The sequence below is a fragment of the Prinia subflava genome, chromosome 13 (genome assembly GCF_021018805.1).
Source record: "Prinia subflava isolate CZ2003 ecotype Zambia chromosome 13, Cam_Psub_1.2, whole genome shotgun sequence".
NCBI classification, from domain to species: Eukaryota; Metazoa; Chordata; class Aves; order Passeriformes; family Cisticolidae; genus Prinia; species Prinia subflava.
The window spans coordinates 19,315,865-19,332,610 of NC_086259.1; the positions used below are offsets into that span (position 1 = coordinate 19,315,865).

General features: G+C 51.8%; 1 protein-coding gene across 1 annotated transcript in view; it reads left to right on the forward strand.

The window, feature by feature from the left end:
- Positions 1–15,689: 15,689 nt before the first annotated feature.
- JPH3 (junctophilin 3) overlaps positions 15,690–16,746 on the forward strand; it is a 52,950-nt gene continuing 51,893 nt past the window's right edge. The window contains exon 1 of the mRNA XM_063410709.1: positions 15,690–16,090. Coding sequence (XP_063266779.1) covers positions 15,709–16,090 — 382 coding nt within the window. The 5' untranslated portion in view covers positions 15,690–15,708. The remainder of the gene's footprint in view (positions 16,091–16,746) is intronic.

The window sequence follows — 16,746 nt, forward strand, 5'->3', positions numbered from 1 at the left end:
TTTGATTTGCGCTTCCTTTCTTCTCCTTCCTCATCTCCTCCTCCTCACTACTGTGTACAAATCTGTTCTGCCAGCTCCAAGCCTCCCTCCTCTGACGAGCTGCTTTTTACGCCATGTGATGGTTATTTAATTTCCTCTTTTGCTTCCAACACGGCCAATGTTTATCTTCCCCCATGGGACTGCGCCTTTGTTTACACGCTGATGTCGAGGGGGAAGGCCAGCACTTCTCTGGGGCCAGCAGACCGAATTCCTGCCCTCTGACTGCATCCCAAGGAATAGCAGCTTCCCTCCCGGATCGGGGGAGCAATCAGGATTGAAGGATGTGTTTAAAGTTAGCACATGGAGACATCCTTTTCCCAAAGAGGGATGGAGTGGCTGCCGTGGCAGGCAGGGGTTGGGCTGTGCTAAAACCTGGCTCCGTGTTACCTTCTAATTGCTTCCCCACAACCAGCAAAGCTGGGAAAACAACACCTAATTGCAATTTATTCCTTCTTTTTTTAAGACAACGCAGCGTTTCAACGCAGGTAAAAGGGAGATTGTAAAGCACCACTCCCAAAAATCCGACTGAAGTCAATGTGACTCTCAGAAAAGGCAGGATCTTACCAGGAGCAGCTTTCCTTTGTTCAAAGCTGTGCTCTAAACTGAGTTAGGAACCATCTTTTCCTCATTAAATTTGTTTCCTTTCAGCGCTGAGCCTTTCCCTTCATTACCACATGCGATTTTTTTTTTAAAAGCCCTCATAGCTAATATCACAACTATAGATCTTGGGGTTATTTATAGCCCTAAACTCCGCAGAGAGCTGTGTGTCTTGTTGCTGTGGAAACTGGGATTCTAAAAGTAAAAGGGTTTGGAAGGGATTTGAGAAGAGACCTGCTGAATTTTGGGATTGGCTTGCACTTCCAGAGGTTTGTGTTCAACCGTGCCCTAAACTTAGAGATAAAATTCACCTGAGGGGCTCAGGTAACCCTCAGGGGACACTGGGAATACCTGTCCTCTGGTTTTTATGGTCTGGCACGTCACAGCCTGGTTTTTGCTCTCTGTTGTGAGACAAAAGATGCACAGGTAGCCATGGGAGTGTCAAACTCTCAGTGTCACCAATGGCTCTGGGCAGTTTGTTTTGTCTTTAGCTTTCATTGGTTTTTGGCAGCTTTTTCCCAAGGGAAATGCCACCCCGATGTGCTGGAACCTCCTGCGCACTGCAGCCAATCATTGACTCATGGAATGGTTTGGGTTGGAAAGGACCTTGAGATTCATCCCATCCCACCCTGCCATGGGCAGGGACACCTTCCACTGTCCCAGGCTGCTCCAAATCCCACCCAACCTGGCCCTGGACACTTCCAGGGATCCAGGGACACTCACAGCTTCTCTGGGCACCCTGTGCCAGGGCCTGCCCACCCTCCCAGGGAGGAATTTCTTCCCGATATCCATCTAACCCTGCTCTCTCTCATTTTGAAGCCATTCCCTTGTCCTGTCACTCCAGTTCCTGATGAAAAGCCCCTCTCCGAGCTCCTCTCCACAGCTTTGAGACTGGCATGGAAAATTGAATTTTCCTGTATTAAACTGTTATTTAAATGATTTTATTTGTCTCTGGATGCAGAGTTTAAAGGATGAGGGCGAGATTGATGGGCTGGGTCCTGCTTCCTACCCCGCTCTCGCTCTGGCAGCTCAGCAAGGGGCAGGCTCTCATCTGGCAGAAATTCCATGTTTTATTTGGGCAGGGATCTCACTGAGCCACCTCTGGAAAAGCCAATCCTTTCCCCTGATCCACCCAGGGATCCCCAGACTGGATCCCAGCTCCTGACTAGAAGCCAAAAGCTGCAGTGTCCTGCCCCCTTTGCCCGGCCCTGGGATGCCTGGGGCTGGCAGGAGCCCTGTGCTTGCCACCCCCGGCTTTTTCTGTGCCTCTAAATGCCAGGGTCCCCCTCAGCTGGGGACAAATCCTTCCCTGGCTATTGGGTGTCACTTTCTAGCCTTAAAAATACCTTATAATTCAACCAGGAATTCTGTTTACAAACAGCTCCAGAGCCAAGTCCGACCTGAGACTGGAGCTACTTCCAGAACGCCAGACTTGGAAAAAAAATCCTAGAAAATTCCACCCTATCAATGCAGCCGGGGGAGAGGAGGGGGACGGGGAAGCACAGGCAGTGTAACACGATTACCCCAAGAGCCTTAAATTCACAAACAAGGCCCAAATGTCAGCGCTGCTGAGCTCTTCCCTCGCATTTCCATAAGCAAAGCAGCGATCCCCGGGCGTGCTGGATCCCCGGGCAGCCTCTCCCTCCCCGGGAGCAGCCCTGACATTTGCTCTGCACCTTCTCCAGGTCCTCCCTGGCACGCCTTGCATCGTGCCTGGCTCCGAGTTATTCCTGTGATACCGGATTAAAAATAGAAAAGCAGGAGCCGAGCCTGGGGACGCGGATCCAGTGACGGAGCTTTTCCATTAGAGGGTGCCAGGAACCCACTGTTGCTACAGAGCCCGGGAATCGTGGAAAACACAACCTCGGGCCGTGCCTTTCGGGAATGGGCACATCCATACCCATTTTTGGACCCAATTCCTGCCCTGCCCATCTAAAGTAGAACCCGTGGAATGAAAGGATGCTCTGAGTCGGGAGGGGCACAAAAGGATCGGCGAGTCGCAGCCTTGGATTTGCACAGGGCATTTCCAAGAATCCCACCTTGTGCCTGAAAGCATTGTCCGAACTGCACTGGGGGTGTTTTGCAGGCAGAGATGCATTTTCAAGAAGGGGGTGTGGAGAGCAGGAGATCTCAGCATTCCCGGGGAGTTCTGGGCACTGTTTGGATGTGGATAGGAAATCCTCATTAAACAAAAAACAAAAACAAAAACAAAAACAACCAAAAAAAAAAAAAAAACAAAACAACCAAACAAAAAACCAAAAACAACAACAACAACAAAAAAAACAAAAACAAACAAACAAACAACAAACAACAAACAAAAAACACCCAAAAACCAAAAAACAAAAAACAAAAAAAAAACCAAAAAACCCCAAACCAAACCAAAAAACCCAAAAAAACCCAAAAAATGAAAGAAAAAAAAAAACAAACAAAAAAACCCAAAAAAACAAAAAACCAAACCAAACAAACAAAAACCAACCAAACAACCAAACAAAAAAACCAACACCACAAACAAGTATTATCCACAAAGAAGGTGTTAATTCTGGTGGAAAACAATAGTTTTTATGGCTGTCACTGGTTGTGCTCGAGGTGTAGTGGGTGGTGAGGACAGACTGTAAAGGTTGGGCCCCATCTTCTGCTCCAAGTCTGCCAAAAATCACCCAACATCAGGAAACAGTCCAATTATCAAATGGATTTTCTTCTCCATCCCAGAGAAGCCCCTTTGGAGCAGCAGAATATCCTCAGGTCTGGGCTGTTGCAGGCACAGCAGATTTAAAAGTGTCTTGCTTGGTTTTGAAGCTCTGGAGAACCAAAGTTCTGTAATTTTGTGGAAGGGTTGGTGAAACTACTGGGATCAGTCATAGAATCACAGAAAGGTTTGGGTTGGAAGGGACTGCAAAGCTCATCCCATCTCACCCCTGCCATGGCAGGGACACCTTCCACTGTCCCAGGCTGCTCCCAGCCCTGTCCAGCCTGGCCTTGGGCACTGCCAGGGATCCAGGGGCAGCCACAGCTGCTCTGGGCACCTGTGCCAGGGCCTGCCCACCCTTCTAGGGAACAATTCCTGCCCAAAATCCCGTCCAGCCCTGCCCTCTGGCAGTGGGAAGCCATTCCCTGTGTCCTGTCCCTCCCAGCAGTGCAGAGAGAATCCCGCTCCTCTGTGGTGCAGCTGCAGGGGGACGCTGCTGCTGACACGTGGAAAAAATAAGATGAATCCTTGGATCAGGAGATGTCTTTGGCCCTGCCCTGCCTGGGGCACATCCCAGGCACATCCCTGCAGATCCTGGGCACATCCACCCCCCTGCATCGCTTTCCCCACCTGCCTGCCCAGCATGGGATCTTTTGGAGCACATGGATTTAATGAGGGGATGGGAACCTTCGCGGGATGAGTGTCTGGACAGCTCCAGGTGATAGCAGTGAGGGAGGGGAAGGGAACGAGTCTCCATCCCAAAGGCCAGCGCTGCCTGACTCTGCAGCACATCCTGGCAGCTTTCCCTGAGGATTTCAGCCAACGTGGCTCAGGTTTGGAGCCGTCTGCTCCTGTCCCGGGTCACAGCGGGTGATCCAGAGCAGATGGGATGAAGGGCTGACCCTGAGCCACACCAGCAGGACTGATCCTCACTCTCCTGCCTGGGAACTCAGGACAAAGCAGGAGCAGCAGTCCTGACCAGGTGGGTGAGGGCTGTGGCAGCAGCCACCTCTTTCCTTGGTTTTTGGAGAAATCTGGTGCTTCTGAACCCAAAATTCAGGATCATGCATCAGCAATTATTTCTGGTTGACAGACAGAAAAACAGGGATGGTAAAGGAGACAGAGACTCATCTGAGACAGCAGCTTTTAATAAAACCACGCTTGGCCAAGTGCAGGTGTTGGCTGTGGCCACCCTTTTGGTCCTGGTGGCTTCCCTGGTGTCACATGGATGTAGTGGGTCACATGTGGAGCTTGGACAGACCACGGGCTGCCCACCCCCGGCTGTTTCCTTGCTGCTGTGGCCAAGGGACAAGAGGAACCCCTGTCCCCAGGTCTGTGATCCCTGTGAGCACCCTGCTCTCCCGGGATGGGGACAGCAGGATCTGGGGCTGCAGCCACATCCTCAAGGGAACAGCCTCAGAGCGATGGTCTCATCTCACATGGCTGGAGAGTCCCTCTTCCCAAAATGATCCCGAAGCTTTCTGAAGAGTAAATAAAAACCAGAGGTACCTGGGGAGGAGGATGGGGCAGGATTCAGGGCTCGGAGTGGCACAGCTGAGCAGTTTGGGATGGGAAGGGAAGCCAGGACGTGTGAGGACACGGGAGGGAGCACAGGCCAGCAGAGTGCACAGAGCAGCAACTGGCAAAGCTGGGGCTGGGCCAAGGGAATAAACATAGGAAGTGCTTGAGACTGATGAGAGCCGTGGGCAGCCTGCTCTTGTTTAAGGAGGTTTTTTTGGGACACTGGAGCAGGCGCCTGTTGCAGACAGAGCGAGACCTCAGCCCTGTTCAAACTTTCATTGACTTCAGCTGGGCCAGGGTTTCATTTCAGATGGTTCTGGTTTTCCCCAGGATGTGATTTCCCCTTTTTGGGATGTATCCCTCTACCACCCACTGCCCCGCAGGAATTTTGGAGACTTGTACAGAGATTTAGGGATGGATCGTGCCAGCGTGTCAGGAGGAGCAGAGGCTGCTCTGCAGCACTCCAGAGCTTTGTGTGAGCACTCAGGATCGATAAATCCAGAGCTGAAGGCCAAATCTGAGTGCTCAGCAGCTCTGCTCATCAGTTGGGTGCCTGCATGCAGACTGAAAGCCAGTTCCTTCCAAATTTTCTCTTCCAACAAATAACCTGGAGGCTTTTCCCTCCAAAGTTTGACTTGGGCCCCTTATTTTAGAATTTCAGCCCCCTGTGTGCTCCTGTCCCCTGATGAAGATGGGGCATTCAAGGTAAATTGGAGCAGGTTTTCATCTGGCACCAGCTTTCACCCTGAGATCTCCAGAATTCACCATCCAAAAGTCACGGGGTCTTGAAAATCCTGTCCAACCATGAGGGAAGTTTGAAGGGAAGGCTCAAGTAATACTGGGAAATACGAGCAGAGGGTAAAAGAGGAGCTTGGGGTGGTTGTGAGAAGAGGTTCTCTGTGAGGTGGAAGCCCAGGGAAGATTGTATTCCAGGCTGGAAATGAAGCTGGGTGTGAAGTGAGTGAGGACAGGGAGTTCAGCCTCCAGCTCTGCTCCTTTTGGGGAGCTCCGTTTATCCCTTCACATCTGGGATGAGTTTCAGTCCAAATCCAAAATGGTTTCCCCTGGGGTTTATCAGCACCTGGGCTCCTTTGTTTCAGCAGGACGAGGGTGTGCATCTCATCCCAGGGAAAACCCCAAAATCCTCCTCCTCCCCATCCCTGCTGCTCCTGCTTTGTGCCTGACAGTGACAGCTGAATTAATCTGGTTTAGAATTCTCGTGGCTTGATTTCTGAAGGTCTCACTGTTGTAGGGTGACGCTCCTTTATCCCTCGCCCTTTCTTTTCCTCCTGGATTATCCCATGTTAATAGTACCATGTAATGCAGGCTGTTATTAACTGCTCCTGAATCCTGCTCGCTGATTCCTTAAGCAGATCTGGAAACCCCGTGAATCTGCCTTGGAGTTTTCTGAGGGTTTGTTTTGTGCTTTTTCTTTTTTTTTTCCTCCTTTAAACCCAATGCATGAAATGTGTAGGATAACTTTCTGCTCTGGCTTTTGGGAAGCAAAGGAATTTCTTCTGTTTGGATAGCCCAGACATATTCCAGATTGAAGTGTGCATCTGTTTAAATCCCTACAAAACAGGCTGCAAGAAGGAAACCTTGTTTGAAAACCTACATCAAATATGGAATAAATCCTTCCATAAGTATTAATCTGCCCAGAAAAAAGCTCCTTGACCACCCTTGTGTGACAGCATTTCACAAGAAAAGAATATGAGTAACATCAACTTTTTTACATTGCTGTGTCTCCTCGGTTCACTGAGAGACATTTCTTCTTTGTTATGAATTATAAATCCTTATTGCTATGGTCCAAACAATTCTGGGAACTTCTGCCACTGGCTTTCAGAGCCCAGGGAAATCACAGTGTCCTTTGCATTTACAGTGCTCAAAGCATTTCCAAACATTCATTATTCACACAGGAATTCGTCCATCAGCAGCTCCATTAAACTGAGAGCAGCAGCCCTGCTTTCTCATCAGGTGCCAGAAGACTTGCTGGAGGTTTATTCCTTCCTCTGAGAGCAGATTCTAATCCCAGGGGTCAGAGCAGCACCTTTTGCAAAGGGTTAGACCAGAGGAGTGATTGTCCCTGCCTCAGTTTCCCCATCAGTGATGTCACATTTCAGGATTCAGCCCACTGCAAGCTTTGGGAAATAATAATAATAATTTAAAAATCCACAAGAAAACCAAAACCAAAAACCAAACCAAACCAAACCCAAAAACAACCACCAAAAATCCATTTGGCCAATATTTGTAAATCCCAGCTCCCACAGTCCAGGAGTTTTGGAGATCACAGAATCCTGGAATGGTTTGTGTTGGAAGGGACCTTAAGGATCCCACTCCACTCCCTGCCATGGCAGGAACACCTTCCACTATCCCAGGAAGCTCCAAGCCCTGTCCAAGCTGGCCTTGGACACTTCCAGGGATGAGGCAGCCACAACCTCAACTTCTCTGGGTTATAAAAATTCTCAGGATTTAAAAAGAAACCAACTTCCTGTATCTGTTAAACCAGAAAAAAAACCCAAGTCCTTGGCAGGAAATACCCCAAATGCCCTCAAAGCAAAAAACAAATACCCTCCAAGTCCTTTATTTTTTAACCTCATGCAGCTTGAACCCTGTCTCAAGGCTGAGGAGGGACAAAGGGAGCAGAAATGGCTTTTCCTCCAGATTTGGCAAAGCTTTGGGACGTGTCCCTCCCTGGGAGAGCAGGGCGAGCCCCTCACCAGCTCCTCCAGCCCTTCCCACACCGGGCAGGAGCAGCCTTTGCCCGTGGCAGGGCTGGAGCTGCACAGCCCCGCTCCAGAGCAGGTTTCCTGTGCTCACATTGTGTCAGCGTTTCCTGACAATCCCAGCGGGAACACGCGGGTGACAGATGTCCCTCCAGTCCCTCCCGCTCCTCGGGCTCGCACAGAAAATCCTGAGCCCTGGAACCAAGGCCCTGCTTGGTTTGCTGAGCCCTGCCTGCCTCGGGGTTATCCACAGGCTTCTCTCAGCCGTGCAAACTCGGTCACCTTGGGGGTTCTGCCCTGCCAAGGGGTATCCCAGAGCTCCAGGTGAGGAGGGTGGAAAATCCAGGGAGATGGGGTCGGCTGGGGAAGCCACATCCCTGCAAATAAAGGGATTTTCCAGGTGGATGAGAAGGATGAAGAAGGGCCACTCCCTGTGGCAGGCTGTGCCGTCCTGGAGATGGAGCTGGGGTTTATCATGGGCAAACAGCTGGACACTCATTTTTGGCAGGGTGGTCCAGTAAAGTAAAAGGGTAAATAAAGCATGCTGGGGGAAAATCTCATTGTTTTCCCATGGTTTTATTATTCACCTTCCAAGATCACAAAAAATCCACCTCTGTCCCTCAGCAAACATGAGGGAGGGATGGAGGGAAGGAGGATCGGGTCCCATCACCTGCAGAGCCACATCCTGCTCCCCTTCTCCTTCACAGGCCCAGGACAGCAGCTGGATTTTATTGAACACAGCTGCTGGGTGTGTTCCACAGCACACAGGAACTCAAATCCATCCACCCACCCATCCATCCATCATCCATCCATCCATCCATCCATCCATCCATCCATCCATCCATCCATCCATCCCTGCATCCATCATCCATCCATCCATCCATCCATCCATCCATCCATCCCTCCATCCATCCCTCCATCCATCCATCCATCCCTGCATCCATCATCCATCCATCCATCCATCCATCCATCCATCCATCCATCCATCCATCCATCCATCCATCCCTCCATCCATCCCTCCATCCATCCCTCCATCCCTCCATCCCTCCATCCATCCATCCATCCATCCATCATCCATCCACCCATCCATCCGTCCCTCCATCCATCCATCCATCCATCCATCATCCATCCATCCTTCCATCAACATGGAATGGTTTTTAGCTGACAGAGAGCAGGTTTAGATCAGATTTTAGGAAAGAATTCTGTGAGGGTGGTGAGACCAGAGCAGCTGTGGCTGCCCCTGGATCCCTGCAAGTGTCCAAGACGAGGCTTGGAGCACCCTGGGACAGTGGAAGGTGTCCTTGCCATGGCAGGGGGTGGGAGGGGATGAGTTTTAAGGTCTCTTCCCACCCAAACCATTCCAGGATTCTGTTCCATGCATCAGCCTCCCCTCGTGCATCCCTTCCAGCTGATTCCAGCCTGTTCCTTCTCTCCTGGAAGCACGTGGAACATCCCTGCTCTGAGGAGCTCTCAGCCTGTGATTCCCGAACCTCCCAGCTCCTTCCTCCAGGCTGCCTGATGGATGCTGGGGAAAATCCAGCCCCGGAGGGTGGGAAAAATCCACCTGCCCACAGGGAAAATCCATCCCAGCCCATTTCCTGCTGCCAACCTTTCCCTGCCATGTGCTCGGCTGATCAGGATCAGCCTCTCTGCTGCTGTTTTTGTGCCTCTTGATTTCCACACGGAAACTGGCTCTATTTTTACCCGGCTCAAGCTGATTAGATTGGCAGTAATTGGCAGGATAAACAGACACGTCCTGTGTGCAGCAGGTTAATGCGATACAGGCAGTGGCCAGGGAGTGCTCTCAGCCCATGCCCAGCATGGGGAAGGCAACCGAGGTGATTTATTGTCCACATGCCTGGAACATGCCCATTAGCCAGCCCCAGCCTTCCTTCCCCTCCCTGCAAACCCATTTCCCCTGGCAGGGCAGCTGCACGATGCCAAATGTTTCATCCTTTTCTCCTCAGCTCTTCCCAGCCCTGCAGAAAAACCCAAGGACACGCAGGAGTTTTGCTTTCTGCTTAGCCCAGGTCTTGGCTTTTCCTGACCTGTGAGATTATTAGCGTTGAAGCAGCCACATATTTAAAAAAAAGAAAAATGCTGCTTACAACTCCAAGGCTGACCCTGTCCAAGTAATGTAATTTCTCACCATTTCAATCACTTCCAGAAGTTCCAGTCCTCCGGAAGATTAGCAGCAGTTCTGCTGGCTGCAATATCATTCTGGGCTTTAATTGGTTTTGGGGGGAATTTAGCCAGAGACCAAGTGGAGAAAAGAAAACTTAGGGGCAACATCAGGTGATGCTGCACTCCTGGAATTCAATTCACTGGGGAGGGAGGGAGGGAGCAGGAAATAAAAATGAAAATTGTTCCATTTTCCAAAGCTGCACATTTCAATCTAATGTTTGGAGACCTGGGGAATATTTTGGCTCCTGTGCTTGGTGCACCACCAGTTTAATCCCAGGAGAGGAGAGGAAGGTGAGCAATCCCCAGAAAGGTTACGAGCCTCAAACCCGTGGTGTCCTGTCCCCCTTGGAGCGTGGGTGTGGTGCTGGCTCTTCCCAGTCCTCTGGCACTTCCAGTGGCTCTTCCAAGACCTGCTGGAAACCTGGATTATCTGTCCAGACAGCTCCTTGGCCACCTCCTTCACAACCCTCTCAACTGAGCTCCATCAGCTGGATGCTCCTGGGCACTCCTGGAAAATATTTCCTTAGCTTGTTGTCTTTTTCCCACCAAATATCAGGATAAATCCCCCACTGAGCATTCCTGCCTTGTGTGTGTTATTGATAAATCTCGCTGAGCATTCCCACCTTTTCTGTGTCATTGATAAATCTCGCTGAGCATTCCCACCTTTTCTTGTCATTGATTAACTTCCCTTTTCCTGTGTAGGATCACCCCATTGCTCAAAACTCATGGAAAAGATCCTTATGTCTTTAATTTCTCCATCTTCTGAGGTCTATTAATTAACCTGTCCATTAAACTAACCTGTTTCCCTTTTCTTCCTTTGGTGTGTTGATATTTTGCGTGTCAGTCTTGGCAGCTCCTTCCCTTCCTCTCCAAGTGGTTATTTTGGTTATTAATCTTTGGTTATTTTAACAAAGATTCCTGCCTGTGTTGCTGCTTTTTGGGTAAAATATCCTTAAAGATTTCTCCTTTTCCAACACATTTTTCATGTAGAGTCCTTCTCTAAATCGATCTGACTTGAAATTATTTTCTGATTTAGGAAACAGGACCTTTAAAAGTGGCAAGTAAATATATAGATTTATTTATATTACTGCTTTAAGGTTTACTTCATTTGCACATAACAGATACAATCAAGGCATGGAAGCCCGTGCCTGGTACAGTGAGAAATCCACCCTCACCTGCTGGCGTGAGGGTAAATGTGGAATTCCCTCATGTTGGAATCAATCTTTTTTCTCCATTTGGATATTGTCTTTCCCCCTGCCCCCCGAAGTTCTAAGGATATTTTTAATATTGGCAGCTCAGGACCTCCAGCATCCATCCCTCAGCCAGAATTCCCTGGGGATCCCAAGAATTTTATTAGATATTATGGATATTGCTGCTTAAAGAAGCAGAATGTGTTGAGTCTCTGCTGCAGACCCTCTTGCCTCGTGCTTTGTTTCCCAGGATATTGATCCAGAAACACTCTGGATCAATTATTTCCGTGTTGTTAATGACTCAGAACCGGGCTGTGCTGGGGGGAGGGAGATATCTGCTCCCAGTCAGTCCCAGTGGGATTCCAATCAGGACTGGCAGGTCGAGACCTCCAAGCACCACTGGAAATCAAATGGAGAGGGTGGTTACAGCACAGGGCTGCAGCATTCCAGGCAGGAAAAATCCCCGAGGCCCTGGGAGCAGGGTTAAGGTGTGGATTTAATGGTTGAGCTCGGTGATCCCGGTGGGGAGGGAGTTTGTACAAGAGCATGGAGGGACAGGACAGGGGAGGAATGGCTTCAGACTGAAAGAGGGCAGGGTTGGATGGGATTTTGGGAAGGAATTCCTGGTTAGGATGGGAGACTAAGAAGGAGAGGCCCTGGCAAAGGGTGCCCAGAGCAGCTGTGGCTGCCCCTGGATCCCTGGCAGTGCCCAAGGCCAGGTAGGACAGGGCTGGGAGCAGCCTGGGACAGTGGAAGGTGTCCCTGCCCATGGCAGGGGGTGGCACTGGATGAGTTTTAAGGTCCCTTCCAACCCAAACCAGTCTAGGATCCTGGGATTCCGGGATTCTATTCAGCAATTCCACCTTGTTCCACTGTTTTGCTGCACTTGTTTTTCTTTTCTTCCTGTCATTTCCCAATTTTATATATATATATATATATAATTTTTTTTTCAGTGTGGACTGGTTGCATCATTCCTCTTCCTCTCCATCACCAGCCTGATGTGCCCCTGGCTTGGCTGCCAAGGATACCCCCAGGAGCTTTTCCCTTTGCTCCCTTTGGCGCTCTGCATTTCTGCCATGGATGGAAAACACCCATTGCTCCCACTGCCCAATCCTACTTTTCCTTCCCTCATCCACGCTCAGTGATTTATTAGAAGCTGATTTGCCTTTTATTGTACTTTTGCATCATTATTTTTTTAGCACAAACTTCATCTCACTCATCCCCTCATCCACACATGCAGCAGGTATTTAAAGAAAGAATCTCTCAGCCCTATTTAACACCACCTGTATCCTGTGGTGGGAAAAGCCCCTGGAATTAGTCAGATCTCCTGGAGAAACCCTGCAGCCCATCTTTCCAGCCCTGGCATGGCAGGAGCACCTCCAGAGGGAGAAGCCCACTGGCATTGAGGGCTGGTGTGAAATCCAAGCTGGAATTTCCTCTCCCTCCTCATCCCGCCCATCAGCAGCCCTGAGGAAATACGAACTGGGCTGGGGAGGGTTCCTAAGGCACCTCGCTGGGGCAGGAGTTTTTATTTTAAACAAAGTCCTGACCTTTGGAGAGAGTCTGGGAAAAGCAGGTTTATTTGGGGATGAGCTCAGGGCCAGCAGTGTCAGGGTTGGCCACCACACCACGATTGCCCTGGCACCTGTCAGGGGCCACCCGGGCCCTTCCCCTGGCATTCCACAGTCAGAGAATCAGGGAATCATGGAATGCTTTGGATCTCACAGCTCAGCTCCTTCCACCCCTTAGGGACCCTTCCACACTCCCAGGTTGCTCCAAGCCCTGTCCAGCCTGGCCTTGGACACTTCCAATCTGCTTTATTTGCCAAATCTTCCAATCTGCTTTATTTGCCTTCCAACGTGGCTTTTGGAAATTTTTGGAGCTTTGTGGAGCCCACCTTAAACCCTTTAATAACCAGAATGTCCCTTTTTGACCAAACCCTCACAGGGCACCAAGACAGGCTGGGGACACCCCAGGAAACCTAAATCAGCTCTGACCAGGAGATTTGCTCATGGCTGCATTTCTGGAGTGGAACCTGCCCATTCCTCAGGTACAAAGGTGCTGTTCCCAAAATAACCCTGATTTTAAAGCCACACACTATCCCAAGAGTAGATCCCAATCTCTTCTCTTCCTTCAGCAGGTTGTTGGGAGTTTCTTTTTCACCGGGTGCCATGAAACCTGCTGTTATTTTAAGCACCTGCTTTATGAGGAGCAGCATCCCACGTTGGTCAGAGGGGTGTCAGATCTTGGTGCATGCCTCACATCCCACCAAATCTCCCCCAAAGGATTAGCTGGCCAATAATTAACTGGTTAATTACCAAATAAAACTACTATAACTGTCTAAAACTACTGAGAAAGCAACAGAAGGACTGGAGTTTCTTTTGTTCCCTGCCAAAATTTTTTATATGCGTTTAAGCGACTTCAGTTCTGGTGTTTTTCTTGGAAAGTTTGGGGGTTTCCACCCAAATTCTCCCTCTGTGGAAAAAAAAAAAAAAGGGAGTGTGCAGTTGCCAAAAAATGCAGCACCTGGAGCGTGGGATTTGTAGGGAAGGAAACAATGAAGCCCCCAATGTATAACGAGCAGAGTTCTTGCATTCACAAAGGACTTGGTGTAGTTTGAAAAGACATTTTCTACTGGAAAGAAATGCTTCAGTGGGAAAATTTCCACCCACTCCAGTTGCATCTCTTCCCTCCAGCCCTGAGAGAGAGAGAGAGAGAGAGAGGAGGGTTTTCTTCCAGAGGAGGGTGGTGATGTGTTTCCATGGACGGACAAGAAAATGCATCGAGAGAGGGGGAAAAAAAACCACAACTGAGTGGGAAGACACAGCCTGAAAGTTGCCGGTGGGTGGGCAGCGAGGCAGGTCCCGAGCAGCCTTTCCAGAGGGGCTGCACAGCCCCAGCCCCGCGGTTTTCCATCACCAGCAGTAGCATCGTTCACTTTTTCTCCTGGAGTCCCGGCCAGGCTGGGTCTGGCCCAAAACCGCTCCGGTTTTGACGCTGGTGGCGATGGCAGGATGCAAATCCCCGCCGGAGGTTTTGGGGAAGAGCTGAGTTCTTCCCTCCATCGCCCAGATTTTGCTTTACCAGCGCTCGTGAGCATCTTTTAAATTATCCTCCAGCAGAGCTCTCCCTTTGGTACCGGTGCATTTACACAAACACATCGGTATTTGCGGGCTCACGCGTCCCGGTGCCGCAAAGATCCCGCACCTTCCCATCCCGGGGGATGCACCAGCCCCGCCGGACCCCTCCAGGGGCACAACGCCGCCGCCAGCAACCCCAGGGAGAAAAAAAAACACCCCAAAATCTGCGCAGCGGAGCGCCGAGGGCCTCCCGATGGATTGGGAGGACCCCGATGGGATGCGCTGCGCCGGAGGGAGGGGAGCGAGGCTCGCCGCAGCCCAGCTGGATGGGGACCCGGAGCGCTGCCGTAAATCCCGAGCGCTGCTGCCCAGCCCGGAGCGAAGCGACAGCGCGGCCTTTTCATGAATAAATAATCGGTGTTGCAGTTGCGGCGCGCCGGACGCGGCGCGGAGCGGAGTCTGCCCGGAGACTCGGCGCTGGCGGCGCGGAACGGGGCGCGCTCGGCCCCTTCCCGGTGTCCCCCCACCCTCGCAGCCCCCCGGCCGCCCACGGGGACCCCCGGCCCGGCGGGGGATGCCGGCCCCTCTCCGCCCCGCGGGGGAGAGCCGGAGGGATAAATAAAAAATGCGGGAGCATCCCGGGAGGCTGCGGGGGGCTGCGGCCCTGCTGGGCTGCGAGGCGAAGGCGACGCAGTTCCTGTCTCTTTAAATCCACCCCGAGCCCGGCGCCGGGAGCCGAGGCAGAGCAGAAAGCCCAGGATCCTGCTCATTAACGAGCGGGATTTATCCCCGCAGGGAGCCGGCCAGCAAGGGAGGGTGTGGGGAGGCGGCGGGGCCAGCGCAGGCCCCCACCCGAGCACCCCGCGGCCCCCGGGGCTCGCCGGAGCATCCTCGGGCCGGGATGCGGGCCGGGCCGGGCGCGGCCAGCGCGGTCCCCCGGCACTGAGGTTTGAGCGGGGGAGGCGGGAGGGGGCGCGGGGCGCGGGGCGTGCGCGGTGCGGGAGCGGCGGGAGCCGTGCGGGAGGCGGCGGAGGAGGCACCGCATTGCTGCTGCTGCCGCTGCTGCTGCCGAGCCCCGCGATGCCGCCGCGCCCGCCGCTGCCCCCGGCCCTGCGCCCCAGCCAGCCCGGCCGGCGGCGGGGGGCTCCGCGGGGGCTCTGAGCATCCTCCTCCCCCCGGGGCTGCCCAGCGCTCGCTTTTTCCCTTTTTTTTTTTTTTTTTTCCTTCCCTTCTCTTGGCATTTGGCCTCTTTTTTTTTTTTTTTTTTTTTTTTTTTTTTTTTCCTCCTTTTCCCCCACCCCCGTTCCCTGCCTTGGATGGTTTTTAGGTGGAGTCGTTTGCACCAAAACCCAATAGCTGCTGCTGTTCTTGCTGCTATTTTTTTTTTTTTTTTTTTTTTTTAATGATCCTGTTTCCACAGCAGGGGAAGAGAGAACTGATCCTCAACATACTCCCAGAGAATGAATAATCACAAGAAACTGGCTTAAGCAGCTGCCTGGATCTGGTGCATGATTTTGATTGAGTTCGATTTGATTTAATTATTTTTATTTTTATTTATTTCCTTTTTTTCCCCAAGTCATCGTTCGCATTTTATTTCCTGCATTTCTTCCTATTCTCTCTCTCTTTTTTTTTTTTTTTTTTTTTTTTTTTTTTCACCTTTTGGGAGATTTGCAAACCGAATTACATGCATGTCCAGTGGGGGAAGGTTTAATTTTGACGATGGAGGGTCGTACTGTGGAGGCTGGGAGGACGGAAAGGCTCATGGCCATGGAATCTGTACCGGCCCGAAGGGTCAAGGTGAATATTCGGGCTCCTGGAGTCACGGCTTTGAGGTGCTGGGGGTCTACACTTGGCCCAGTGGCAACACTTACCAGGGCACCTGGGCGCAGGGCAAGCGCCATGGCATTGGCATGGAGAGCAAAGGGAAGTGGGTGTACAAAGGAGAGTGGACCCACGGATTTAAGGGACGGTACGGGGTCCGGGAATGCACTGGAAACGGGGCCAAGTACGAAGGCACCTGGAGCAATGGATTACAGGATGGCTACGGGACTGAGACCTACTCGGATGGAGGTAGGTGATGCACTGATCCCCTCCTGCTGGGGCGGGTGGGCTGCAGGGTGCTGGGCAGAACCTCCCAGCGGGGTTTGGGTTGGAGTCTGGGAGTTTGCAACCTGCTGCCTTGGATCCAGGGATGCTCCCACCCTGCGGGAGAGAAGGGACCAGCCCGGCGTGGCACCAGCCCAGCTCTTGGCCACAGGTAGCCCCAAATGTTCCACGGGGTCTGTGGGCGCTGGGTCCTCGCTCCCTCCCCTCCTCCAGCAGCTTTTTGGGATGTGGAAGGGGCTGTGCTGGCGGGGGGATGCCCAGCTCTGGCCCAGAGGGGTCGGAGCGTGGGGTGGGCCAGGCCTTGGGGACACAACCCAAGTTGCACATGGGATTGGCAGTTGTGACTGCACCACTGGAACCTGTAGGATTTGCATGGGAACAACGCGGGGCAGGATGGAGGCGAGTGCGTGTGGGGGGGGATCCGGGGAGGATGGGGCAGCTCCGGCGCTGCCAGAGCTCCCAGCCAGGGGCGGGGGGCTCTGCACCTCCTGCAGCCCCTCCAAAGGCAGCCCCACGCTCAGTGGTGCCAGGGAAAAGACTTTAATTCAGACAAGAGTCTTACATTCCTAGTTTACGGCTTAATGCTTAGCGTAGGGGCTCAGAGGGATCACCAGAGCTCT